General features: G+C 41.7%; 1 protein-coding gene across 1 annotated transcript in view; it reads left to right on the top strand.

Annotated features, from left to right (window-relative positions):
- Positions 1–12,424, top strand: part of camsap2a (calmodulin regulated spectrin-associated protein family, member 2a) — a 45,589-nt gene that overhangs the window by 14,862 nt on the left and 18,303 nt on the right. Inside the window, exons 3-6 of the mRNA XM_053431461.1 lie at positions 2,034–2,195; positions 4,334–4,417; positions 10,255–10,287; positions 12,024–12,165. Of these exons, the coding sequence (XP_053287436.1) occupies positions 2,034–2,195; positions 4,334–4,417; positions 10,255–10,287; positions 12,024–12,165 (421 nt within the window). The remainder of the gene's footprint in view (positions 1–2,033; positions 2,196–4,333; positions 4,418–10,254; positions 10,288–12,023; positions 12,166–12,424) is intronic.

The raw sequence follows: 12,424 nt of genomic DNA on the forward strand, positions 1-12,424 counted from the left end.
AGAGACTAACAGAGGGAGCTAAATGTAGGAGCTAAGAACTAAAACACACAGATCACCAGGTTTTCACAGGCTGTCCACATAACACCACAATGAGGTAAAGACAATGTTATATTTTACTTTCCACATTCGTCTTTATATTGCAACTGACTCCGCAGACTAAAGTCATTGTTTGTCTCCCGATTTGAGAGGCTTTGATTATACCTCTTTACTTAGCTGCAGTGGAATAAGGTTTTTATGTAAATTATGCACTTGTTCCTGCTTTGATTTGCCTTTCATAACATTGCACCAGATGCATGATGTTACATAGCTAGCAAGCATCACTAATGAGTAAGCAGTGTATAAAAAATAAACAAAACTAGACTTGAAAATAGGGGAGCAAAAAAAATATGACATGCAGTTGATGCAGATAAGTGAATGGGTGATGGGTCTAAAAGCAGTTTTGAGTTTTGTAAAGGAGTCCAGTTTACACATGTGAGATGGAAGTGAATCAAAAATCAAAAGGTTTGGTGCAGAGAAGGAAAAGGCCTTGGCAGCCGGTGTGCTGAGGTTAGTGGTTGGCAGTGCCAGTCGACCACAGTGCGCAGGAGGGAGTGTACATGTCTGTCTAGGACTGAGCAAATCAAATCGTGTAGAAAACAGTCTGTGGTAACGGTAACAGAAGGTTGCAGACATAGTTAGAGAGAGCAAAGACTGACCGCTGGAAGGAGTTTACCTTTTCCTCCTCGTAATTGGCCTCTTATGTCTTTTAGATATTTTAGCTTGACAGAGATCATTCGGCAGACAATTAAAAACCATGGGTCTGCTAGAAAAGCTCCTTTTAGTCGTATTTCATTGGATGGCATGTCAGTTTACTTCAGAGCCCTTCCTGACATTCATTACCTCGGCTAAGCAGGATGTGTTTACGGCCGTCCATTGGTTTCTTTGTCGGTCAGTTTGTTTTTCTGCAAGATTACGCCAAAACTACAGAATGGGTTTCCATGTAACTTGATGGAAAGATGGTACATGGGCCATAAAGTGTTGGCGTGTTTCTGAACAACCATTTTCCTAGGGAGGTTTTGATTACCAGTGGTATGACTTGTATATTGCTCACAATGGAACTAAAGCAGACATCCCTCTGTGAATAAAGAAATAGATACTAGTCATCCTCAAACCCTTACTGCCACGTTAATATTCATAACGCTCGTCGTTATGACTGACTCTAATTGGTCTCTGTCATGAGGAAGGTGTCTCATCCAGGCTTCTCAGAAGGCCGGCAGTCAGCGTGAGGAAAGTGGGTCGTGTAACGTGGGATGGATGCACTTGTTTCCAGGGCAACAGCCACAAGGGGATAGTCAGCTGACGACGGGCTTTCAGATGAACAGTACAGTGAAGGATATGGAGTCCAGGTCCTATGTGAATAAGTCACTGAGCTTTCAATGTCACCACTGCCAACTGTTGTAGTGATTCTCCGTAATTTCAAAATGTCACTTTCATAAGGAATGGTATATATTTCAAACAGGAACAGAATAATTACGAGGCTAAATATCTGTTTAGTGTTATATTCTGAAACGTAATCTTTTAAGATGAAGGAGCCGGTTCTTCCTGCTCAGATACATTGGATTTGAACTTGGATTTTTTTGCAATCAAAAGGATGCAGGACGCAGGATTCTTTATGCTTTGTTACCATAATCCTATAAAGGTGTCTGATTTCACAATTTCCTGAAAACTCAGTCTCTCACTGAGATTAAAACATGATTCATTGTTTAAATCCTCTCAGTAGCATGTTCAGATCTTTCTCTTTGGGTGAAATTTCAAAGAAATAAGCTCGACCCATTTCCTCATTCATCATTTTCTCGTCACACACCATTTTACACTTGGTGTCTTTTGAACTTTGAAGTTGCGTTTGACTTAAAACAGATGATTCTGGAATTTTCACTAATATTTTTGCATTTCCTGTGAAGTGAATGTGCAGGAAATTGAACATCTGCTGGTATTGCTCGCCATCTCAGGTTTTTCACCCTCTGAATCTTTCTCTGCGTTGTCCACTCTTTCAGAGCGCCCACCTGGCGATGATCGACACCCTGATGATGGCCTACACGGTGGAGACTGTGAGTGCGGAGACGGTGATGGCCTGTGTGTCTCAGTATTTGCCCTGTAAGCCTGAGGTGGAGATGCCATATGATACGGAAGATGCAGTGACCACCTGGATCAACAAGGTGGGTCATGGAGAATAACAAAGGTCTGTGCATGTGTGTCTGAACTGAAGAACAGCTGACGTCCCTCCACAAATACATGATGTGATGACATGGTGGTGTTTCCATATTCTAAATGGTGAAAGGAATGATTCACATATTGTACAATTTGAGAACATTTTACTATAATTTCAATACATTATTTTGTTAGAAATAATAATTTATAACTCCCATATAGTTAAGATTATATGCATAGGATAAGTCACTTCTACTGATTTTTTTTCATGTGCAATTTTATTACAAAGGGATTGATGTGAAAAACGGAAACATAAGTTTCAATTTAATAATACAACAAAACAGATGAACAAACAACAGAGGGAACAGGTAGATAAACATAGATTTCAGGTAAGCCATTTTGGTTCATCGTCTGTCAAAGCTGACGACTTGTGCACCCTCTGTACACAAGAGAGCTTGAGCTAACCTGACCTAAATTCCATCAGATCTGTCACACACACACAATTCCAGCCCGCCCCTGAGCCCTGAGGCCGGTGACTTTCTGAAGAGCACAGGTGAACTCAGAACAAATGAGAACACAATGCTGCAGTTGGCGTGTTCCACTTTGTTACTGATACTGAGATTGACATGTGTTTTTCTATACATGTCATGTATAGCTTGTCCTTGACTCATTGTGTGTGTAGGACTATAGAAACAGGATAAACAGGAAACATGAGAATACAACAAAGTTACGTGAAACTTTTGAACCTTTTCTTTTCATGGTGGACGTCTGTTAGCATTTCCAGGTCCTTGTGGCTACTGGCCCTCACCTATGACACTTTGACACGTTGACTTTTAAAGACTAGTACTGATCATATTGGGTGAAGGTGCGGTTAAGCAACATCTTCTGTCCTTTATTAATTATTCATCAACTAGTAATTATGTGTATATCAACCAATTATAGAATTAGTATGTATGAGTGTCAACCATAACAGATGAAGTCCATTGTTTTAGAGTAGCTACACTTAAAGGTTCAGTGTGTAGGATTTAGTGACATCTAGTGGTGAAGTTTCAAATTATTTGTGGTAGCCTTCAGTTGTTATAAAAACTCAAAAGTGTTAGTTTGTCCAGTTTGGACGACTGTAAAAAACATGGCTGCCTCTAATAATGCCCAAATCTGCTGCTTGGTTGGGAATGACATTACTATGGATGTAGATTTTATGAGGTTATTTAGTATTACTATGTCTTTTCAGGAGCTACAAGCTTTTTAAACAATTTCGTAAAGTGTGTTAAGACAGCAAATATCACACGCAATACCTTTTACACCTTGCTCTGTGTGAATCAGAGTTTTGGAATGGTAAGGAAGTGGCCGTCCTCATGGCCTGAATGTACAGATGGTTCCGACTCCTTCAAACAGAGCTACACGGTCTGTTTACATTCTTCTGGTAGGAACTCTGGGCTGCTGCCAGCTCTGAGCTTCACACACACACACACACACACACACACACACACACACTCACACACACACTATATCTAACAGGAGGTGTGGTCGTGGAGTCCCACTGCTCGGACATATGGTTCTCTGCTGGAGTCCCTGTGCGTTCTAAAAGGTCCAAAATCCACCAGCTTAAAAAACTGATTTCTGCTTTAACTTGATCCAGATTTCTTCTTTAGCTTCAGAGACAAGTTGTCCAAAGTTAACGATTGAATGAGTTTAAATTAGATTCAGTTCAATTTGACTCTGGTTGAATTTAAATGTCACTCTCACAATGTATGACGTTAAACACAGACATCTATAGTTCTATCCTTTAATAAAAGTGTTAAAGTTAAATTATGAAAAACAATTAATAGCCTGGTCACGCTATTGTCATAACTGTTTATTCTATAATCAAATGAAATACAATTAAATCCTTTAATATTGACTGTATGCTACTGTTTAAATGCTACTATTATGGATGCTAAACTTTCAATATTAACTCTGAATTAACTATAGAGGCTCGATTTTAATAGTAAAATTAATACAATTTTAATGTGATTACTCTTGATTCCTCTTTGAATAAGATCAATATGAATTGAAGATGAAGGAACAGTTTTGGTTTATTGGATATTCCTTATTAATGCTGCCACTGGTTCATTGAAGTTAAACTTGTTTGTACTCCCTCTCCCAGGTGAATGAATATCTGAAAGACACCGTGGCTCAGGAGCTGAGGAAGAAGGAGACGCAGAGTGAGGAGCCTGCGGAGAGTCCTCGGGTGAGTTTCCTTTCCTCATCTTTCCTTTCCTCTCCTCTCCTCTCCTTTCCTTTTCTCACACAGCTTTAATTCTTCACATGAACATACAGACACTTCAGATGGACAGTTTCAACCGAGTGAACTGAAATCCCCGGCTACACTTAATGGATTTACAGCAGCAGTCGTCTTTTGACTGACAGTGTTTGTCCCAGGCTTCTGCGTCTCTTTGATATCCGAGACCAGTTTCCTCGACGGGACTCAAAGCTGTTAAACTTCAGCTGCAATCGAAGAAATTCTCACTCACACACACTGAGCTTTAGAGGAAGCTCAATCCGTATTTATGAAAGGAAACGAGGGAGAAATCCAGGCTACATCTCTAATATCAGAACAGCTTTATTCACCCTGATGTCTGGACATGCTTCACTCGCTGTATTTGTCGCTTCACCAGCAGATCAGTGCTTTTGCTGTATCTTTCAAACGGCAGAGTGTTGTCGAAGTTGTTGATGATGAGGGAAGGACTCCGAAGACCAAGTATTTTCAGTATAACAAAGTTTATTACACAGAAGTTTCACCGGTCAAGACGGGCCTCTAGAAACCCGGAGATTCACAAGCCAAATAGTGAAATCTGACTTGCAGGAGTCTTACACACAGTTATATAGGGACATTGGTTCCGCCCTTGACTTCAGGTAAATGACGTCCCCTATGGAATGTTTAACTAAATAAGGGCACGTTTTTGTGTCCGAACATGTAGACACATTGGTCAAGCACATTCCATTTGCATCCATCCACCAGATGGTCGGAGATAACACCCGAAGTCAAAGGTCATCCTCAAGAGTTAGAGAGCAAACAAAGTAAACATCTGGAGGGCTCTCTGAGAATGTTTGAGAGTCCAGAAGATAGGCATCATAAAATGAAAAGCCTGTCTCTGTGCTTATGGCACGTACCAGCATGATCTACTCTAACGAATATACACGACACTTTATAGTCTAATTTGCCCAGAAGTCATTTAGTGCTGTATCACTCATGTTCAGGGTCCGGCCCACAGCCCATATTTGTTCAATAAGCAGTCATTTCTAATGCCATAAGACAGGCTGGGGTGGCCTGGGTTGTGTATTCGGGGTTACAAGGGTAATCTGTGCTCAGTAGAACCTGCCTTCACAATAAATCATTCACTGATCCACTGAATTATGTATTTGTTCATTCACTGCACATAAAGCAGTTTTAAATCCCACGGAACAGCATATTAGGTTAATGTGTATCATTCATACATTACATCATCTACAGTGCTGGTATTCACTGTGATTTGGATGTTTCAGTGGTGATGTAAGATCGAGTAATTTGTGTCTTAGCTTTGTATTGTGGAACCCTACCACTGCTTCTTTTCAGTATTGACAGCAAATCACAATAATGATATTTTTTGTCATTATTCAATCGATAATATATTATTCTGACACCAAAATAATTAGAAATAACAATTTACACAAGCTCTTATATATCAGCCTGTTAGTAAAACAAGGCTCTTGCTCTAATCAGATTCTCAGATATTTGTAGTCTTCCGGTTTCACATCCTTCATCCGTTAGAAACGTCATCGACAAGCCCACTCGATCGCTGTGAGTCATCCGGACATTAACCTGCTGGATTCTTCAATGAGCTCTGACATTTATTTCTAGGCTGGCAGTGACTGACTCAGACATTTGATGCCCTTGTAAAATGTCCAGAGTGTGTTGAATGTCTAAAAGCAGCTTCATCTCTATGGCTTGGTTGCGAGCTACCAGTTCAGCTACATTTGATTTCATTGGATTGGAAAGCAGTGACCTCTCTGTGGTTTTTTCGCATGATGCAGAGGGTTTGAACAAGTCTCACTGACCCGTGAAAGTCATGAGCCACACGTGTTGGTTAGATAACCACGAGGATGAGCAGCAGCCCGCTCGTCTCCCTCTTGTGTTTGCCTCATTAGTTTCTACCAAGTGAAGTTGCCTTTTCGTTTGATCTGCACTCGACTCCCCCGCACTCTTTTCATCGCCCCCACGACTGTTTCGGGTCACGCCTCCTTTTCCCGGCTTCCTCTGCCACAGGTCAGGCTGCACACTGTGACACTCGGCTAGAAAGTTAACCTCAGGGGAAACATTGTCCCACGTGTTCAATCACGCAGGGAGCTGAAAGGGAGCACTGCAGTTTGTGTGTGCGTGTGGGTTTGTACGAGTGTGTGTGCGTGTGTGTGCATGTGTGTATGTGTGTGTTTTCCATCTCAGTCCCAGGGGTGTGGCGCTTGATGCTGATGTGACCAGTCAGTGTGCAGACGCAGCACTGCATGCTTCAGCTGTCCCTCACAAACACACAGGGAGATGCACACACTGCCGAAGCTGAGTCAAAATTAAGTGACATCATATGGTCACTAGAATTTTGTAATGCTTAATAGACAAGAAATCTTTCCAAAGTTTCATCTGACATTCCTCCACTTACAAAACTATTCAGGCCATTTCAAGCTTGTGACATCACTTGGAGCCAGAGTTCACGCAGTGGAGAACGTGTTGTTGCTGCTGTATCAAGGTTTTTCTGATACGTGTTCTCGACCTCTTTTTATAGCATAAACAAACTAATAAATCCAAACTTCACTCAAACAAACCTCAGTTAGATTAAAACTACCTAAAATGATAGAAATCTTTGTTTGTGCATTAAACCTCTTGGATTAATTAAATCACACTTGTGTAAGAACAGTGTGTCCCCCTGCAGTTGCTAAAATAAAGTAAAACCATTCTGTGTCTCAACTTGGTGCATCACAAAAAAGTCATGAAAAGTTTTTCGATCAGAATTAAAAACCCATAACCTGATATTTGTTGGACCATGTTAAAACCACTCTGCATGCTTTGTAGTCAGGACAGGTTTTGAATTTTCATTATTGTCTGAACTAAAGTCCTTGCTGCCTCCAGCAGGAGACGTTGTGTAATAACCACTCGTTGGCAGGAGAAACACAGACAGTGCTCTGGCCATTTCAATTTAATAATGCTGATTCATCATTTATCCATCTCCTTTTAGATGTCGGGAGTTTTTATAATTTTACTGTTCGTTATGGTGCAAGTGCCAAGTCTCTGAATGTCCATTAAACATGTGGATATCAGTGACAAAATGTAAATTATGAACATAATTTGTACTAGAGGGAGATGAAACCATCTTATTATGCTTATGACCCACGGCCATTCTCTGCCTCTGCAACAAACCGTATTTATTGTATTTTTCTTCTGTTGACAAAGTGTTTAAAGATTAGTTTGTGAATATGAGGAAATGTTTTATTAAGATTTGCCTCTGCTGGCTTCAAAACCCTTTTTATTTGGGCTGTTCTCACAATAACATCAGTTGTTTGTCCCAGTGAAGGACAGGGGGGTGTCACTTCCAATCAGAACAAGGTGATTCAGTTTTCAGGATTTGTAGAGAACATTTTTTCTGCTACTCAAACTGCACTCATATGCACAAAATATGGGTTTGCTGATAAGCAGTTCCATCTACCTTCACTCTGACTCCCCCATCTCTCCCCAAACCAGCCCCCAGCCCCCACCCCCTCACCCCCTCTTCTGTCTTTGCAGTGCGACTGCAGTGTGAGTCACACAGGCAGCTTCTTCCTCGGTTAGACGTAAGAGAGAGACATGTATCCTCTGAGAACAAGACAGTGGAGCTTTTACTAGGGCAACTGTGTTTTTATTAGGTGAGAGTGGGTGGAGGGTATTGGGTTGTGGTGGTGGGGGGGGAGGGGGGGCAGCGTCAGGACAGAGACGAGAAGGACTAATCCTGTTAAGTTGCCAAAGCTGAGCTGCAGCTCAACTGGACATGTCTGGCTTCAGAGGATGAACTTTGACGGGAAGAGGCAGAGTCACAAGATGATTGAAGTGGGTTTGGGTGGGGTGTGTGTGTAAATATAGAAGTACTTTTACTGTGTGTGTGTGTGTGTGTGTGTGTGTGCGTGTGTGTGTGTGTCTGTGTGTGTGTGAGTGTCTGGTGTGTGTCTGTGTGTGTCCAAGAAAATTATGGATTAGGACCCTTCCTCTCCCCAGGGGTTTGATTGGTGATTTTATCAGATTTTAAATTGTCTGACCCTGAGTGTCCCTCGGTCAAATCGTTACTTCAGATGCAGTCAGTCAGGAAGTGAGGTTTGGAGTTGTGTGTTCAGAAAAACTACATTGAAAATAGGTGGTAACAGGTCATTTATCAAAACCCCAAATTGGTTTTAGCTCCTGTCTCTTTAAGGCCCCCCCACCTCCTAATAAAGCCCAAGTCTGCTCAGATTGGATACATCATAAAAAAAAATTATGCAGACATACTGTGACATTTTATTGGCAAATGGCAGAATCTCGTGCCATTCTCCCCTCGCGCCAACGGGATGTTCGACTTGTCCTGTGAGTCAGCATTGACTTTGTGAGGTCATGTGTTGGCGGGGGGCAGCCTTTGAGCTGCGTGGTGTGGAGAGGTGAAGTGAGGGCAGAGTTGGTCTGTCCCGCTCTCTGCCTTTAAAGATACTGTGTGAATGTCAGTGCCCTACAGAGAATAGGGTTTTCAAGTCAGGAAGTCCAGGAATCTGCCCTTTTCTGAAATTATGACAATGGAAGTAACTCAGACATGTCAAGTATTCCCTCACTATCACTGTCCACATGATATGGTGAAAAGAACATAAATATACAGATTATGCTCTTCAATCATTTCTCCTGCAAACTATAATCTGACCCGTCAGTTATCTGTTTATTTAATGAGAAGCCTGCTATGTGTCACTTTAGTCACATTCAAGCTGTGGTATCAGTTTCAAAGAGGCTCCATTCACTGGCAAATAGATAAGATTGATTAACTAATATGATGTAGATTGAATTAACTCCAGTGTCTTCCACTGACGGCATCAGGCTCACATTACCATTCACACAGTTGTGACGGGAGAATCCAAGCAAGCGATGATTGATCTTCTCAGCCTCTCCTTACCTTTACTTTGGAGGGTGTCGGTACAAAGCTGCTGTATTTTCTCACCAGTCACAGCTTCCCCTTTGAAGCTGAGGACTCACCCGCCACTGAGGGACACTTACATTTAGTGCTTTGATGCTTGCAGGTTGTGTGAGAACGAGCCGGTACTGAGGGAAGCCTCTCTTCTGCTGGAATCAGCTTACACAGTCAGTGGAGAGCTGACAGTTTGGTTTTATATTAACACTGTGGGAATTTTATTGGGTTTTCCTGTAACTGCTGTAGGTCACTGGCTTCTTTCTCTTTAGCGACAGTGAAATACATTTTGTGATTTTCTATTTTATTTCAAATTTTCACCTTTCAACACAAGTCACTGTCTCAACACGTCCTCAGTTTATAGTTTGGGGTCAGGTCCCATCCCTCCACAAAGTTTCCTGGAAGAAGTTTTTGCAAGATCTTGCTGACAATACTTTATAATTCGTACCAGACCTAATTGTGAACTGACAGCACTTATGATATGAAGTAGTACAACTGATGTGTCGAGCACAAGTTACATTCAGGCTTCAAATAAAGGTCACCTGACGTCTAATGGTTCAGTCTCTTTGTTTTAAATGTGGTTGGAAATTATTCCTCTGTTTTACTTTTCACACTGATGAGATTTAGGAGATATCCAGGGCATAAACTTTTCTATTCTGTTCTATTCTATTCTATTTTCTGCATTGAAGCCTCAGATTTATACTGAAAACTCCACACCACATTACATAAAACTCAATTTCACACTCCTCTCTGCTTCCTCACACCTGTCATGTCTCTCCTTGTATTGCTAATCGCATTACCAACTAATCTCACTAACAGGTATTTCTCTGTTGTTGTTGTTGTTGTTGTTGTTTTTGTTGTTTTGTCTGTTGCTACGCCGCTGCAGTCTCCAACCAAGTGGTACATGAAGCTTGTGCCTGTAAGTCGACGCTCTTTCATCTCCCGCCTCCATTTGTCTTGTTTGCCATTGTTTCATTACGAGTGTGCATCAGCCTGTGACTCACTGTTACTTAAATACTGCTTCTCTTAATCATCCCTAGTTTCAAGAGGAAGTGATCCATTGTGTTAAACGCAGCAAAAATAAGAAACTACATTCTAAAACGTCTTTAAATATAGTTATTTGACAAGAGACAGCAGCAGAGTGCACGTCATTAGTTTTCCCTTTAGAATCTCTATGAATTGCTTCTTAATATAAGGTTACATTTATTGAAATCCAAGGTTTTAAAAAGGAGTATGTGTATTTGAACGCTTCCCAAACACTACTTCCTTTTATGCTAACAAGGTTATTGTCAGTGGAGCAAGAAACCCTCAGGAAGTCACTGAAGGGGTCCAAACAGATTAACCAAAAAATGAAAAAAGCTTCCAGTTATTAGAATTTTATTTGAACAGATGGGACATTGGGGGGCATTTTGCATGAAACAATATCACAGAGAGAGAGAGTCTTTGCAGCAGCACTCACTGCAGAGCCTCTTGCCTCTCTGCACTGTACGAATGTGTAGATATCCTTATATCCATGCACACGCTGTTACTGACACTTGACACAGCAGTTTGGTCTCCATAAGTTGTATTTAAACTACTCTGCATGTCGAGAGGCTATTCATTTAGATCTTTATCCAAACATTAGATCGCACGCCATCTGGAAAAATCAATGGTGCCGCCGTGCTCGCTGCAGCAGTGGGTGTTTGTCTCCTCTCAGCGGGCTCACTCTGTCTGTTGTTAACAGTTGAAACATCGTGGTGCCCATGCTGTCAGGATCCAGGGGCGTTCAATTACCTTCATACATGAATAGATCCAGAGACGCCTCATTGCGTTTTAAAAGTGTCGCTGCTGCTTTGAAGAGACATTATAGTTACAGCTGTAGCCACTGTCGCACCATTACACTGTACATGACAACTCCTTCCCCTATAGTGGCTGTAGATGTAGATGTAGATGTAGATGTAGACGTACAGTAGATGTAGATGTCGATGTAGATGTGGATGTGATGTAGATGTAGATGTAGATGTACAGTAGATGTAGATGTCGATGTAGATATAGATGTAGATGTAGATGTAGATGTAGATGTAGACGTACAGTAGATGTAGATGTAGATGTAGATGTAGATGTGGATGTGATGTAGATGTAGATGTACAGTAGATGTAGATGTCGATGTAGATATAGATGTAGATGTAGATGTAGACGTACAGTAGATGTAGATGTAGATGTAGACGTACAGTAGATGTAGATGTCGATGTTGATGTAGATGTGGATGTGATGTAGATGTAGATGTAGATGTACAGTAGATGTAGATGTCGATGTAGATGTAGATGTGATGTAGATGTAGATGTACAGTAGATGTAGATGTCGATGTAGATATAGATGTAGATGTAGATGTAGACGTACAGTAGATGTAGATGTAGACGTACAGTAGATGTAGATGTCGATGTTGATGTAGATGTGGATGTGATGTAGATGTAGATGTACAGTAGATGTAGATGTAGATGTCGATGTCGATGTAGATGTAGATGTAGACGTACAGTAGATGTAGATGTCGATGTCGATGTAGATGTAGATGTAGATGTAGATGTCGATGTCGATGTAGATGTAGATGTAGACGTACAGTAGATGTAGATGTAGATGTAGATGGCAAAGGTAACGTTGGTGTTGTATGTTACGCAGGCCCGGTACAGGAAGGAGCAGGCCTCGACCCTGTCAGGCCCCTGGATCCCCCCCTTGGACAACCTGCTGAAGGACAGCACAGACGGCTCGGCTCTGGGTGCTCTGCTGCACTTCTACTGCCCTCAGCTGCTCCCGCTGGAAGGTAAGGAGTCGGGGTGGTAGGTAGCTGGGTGGGTCTGAGGGAAGCTCTCTGTTTAAACCGTGTTCAGACATGAACTTTGCCGCTAAGATATGCACAATGCGGCAGGAGGGGGGGGGGGGGGGGGGGGGGGCGTCTGGGTAGTGCAGCAGGAGGCAGGACATGACGCATGAACTCCGCTGTGGCAATAACACGTTTGTGTTATTAGCAAAAAAAGCTCTAGAATCTCATTGTATTTTCAAGGTGACATCTTCAGATTCCT

This window comes from Pleuronectes platessa, chromosome 9 (genome assembly GCF_947347685.1).
Source record: "Pleuronectes platessa chromosome 9, fPlePla1.1, whole genome shotgun sequence".
Taxonomy (NCBI): Eukaryota; Metazoa; Chordata; class Actinopteri; order Pleuronectiformes; family Pleuronectidae; genus Pleuronectes; species Pleuronectes platessa.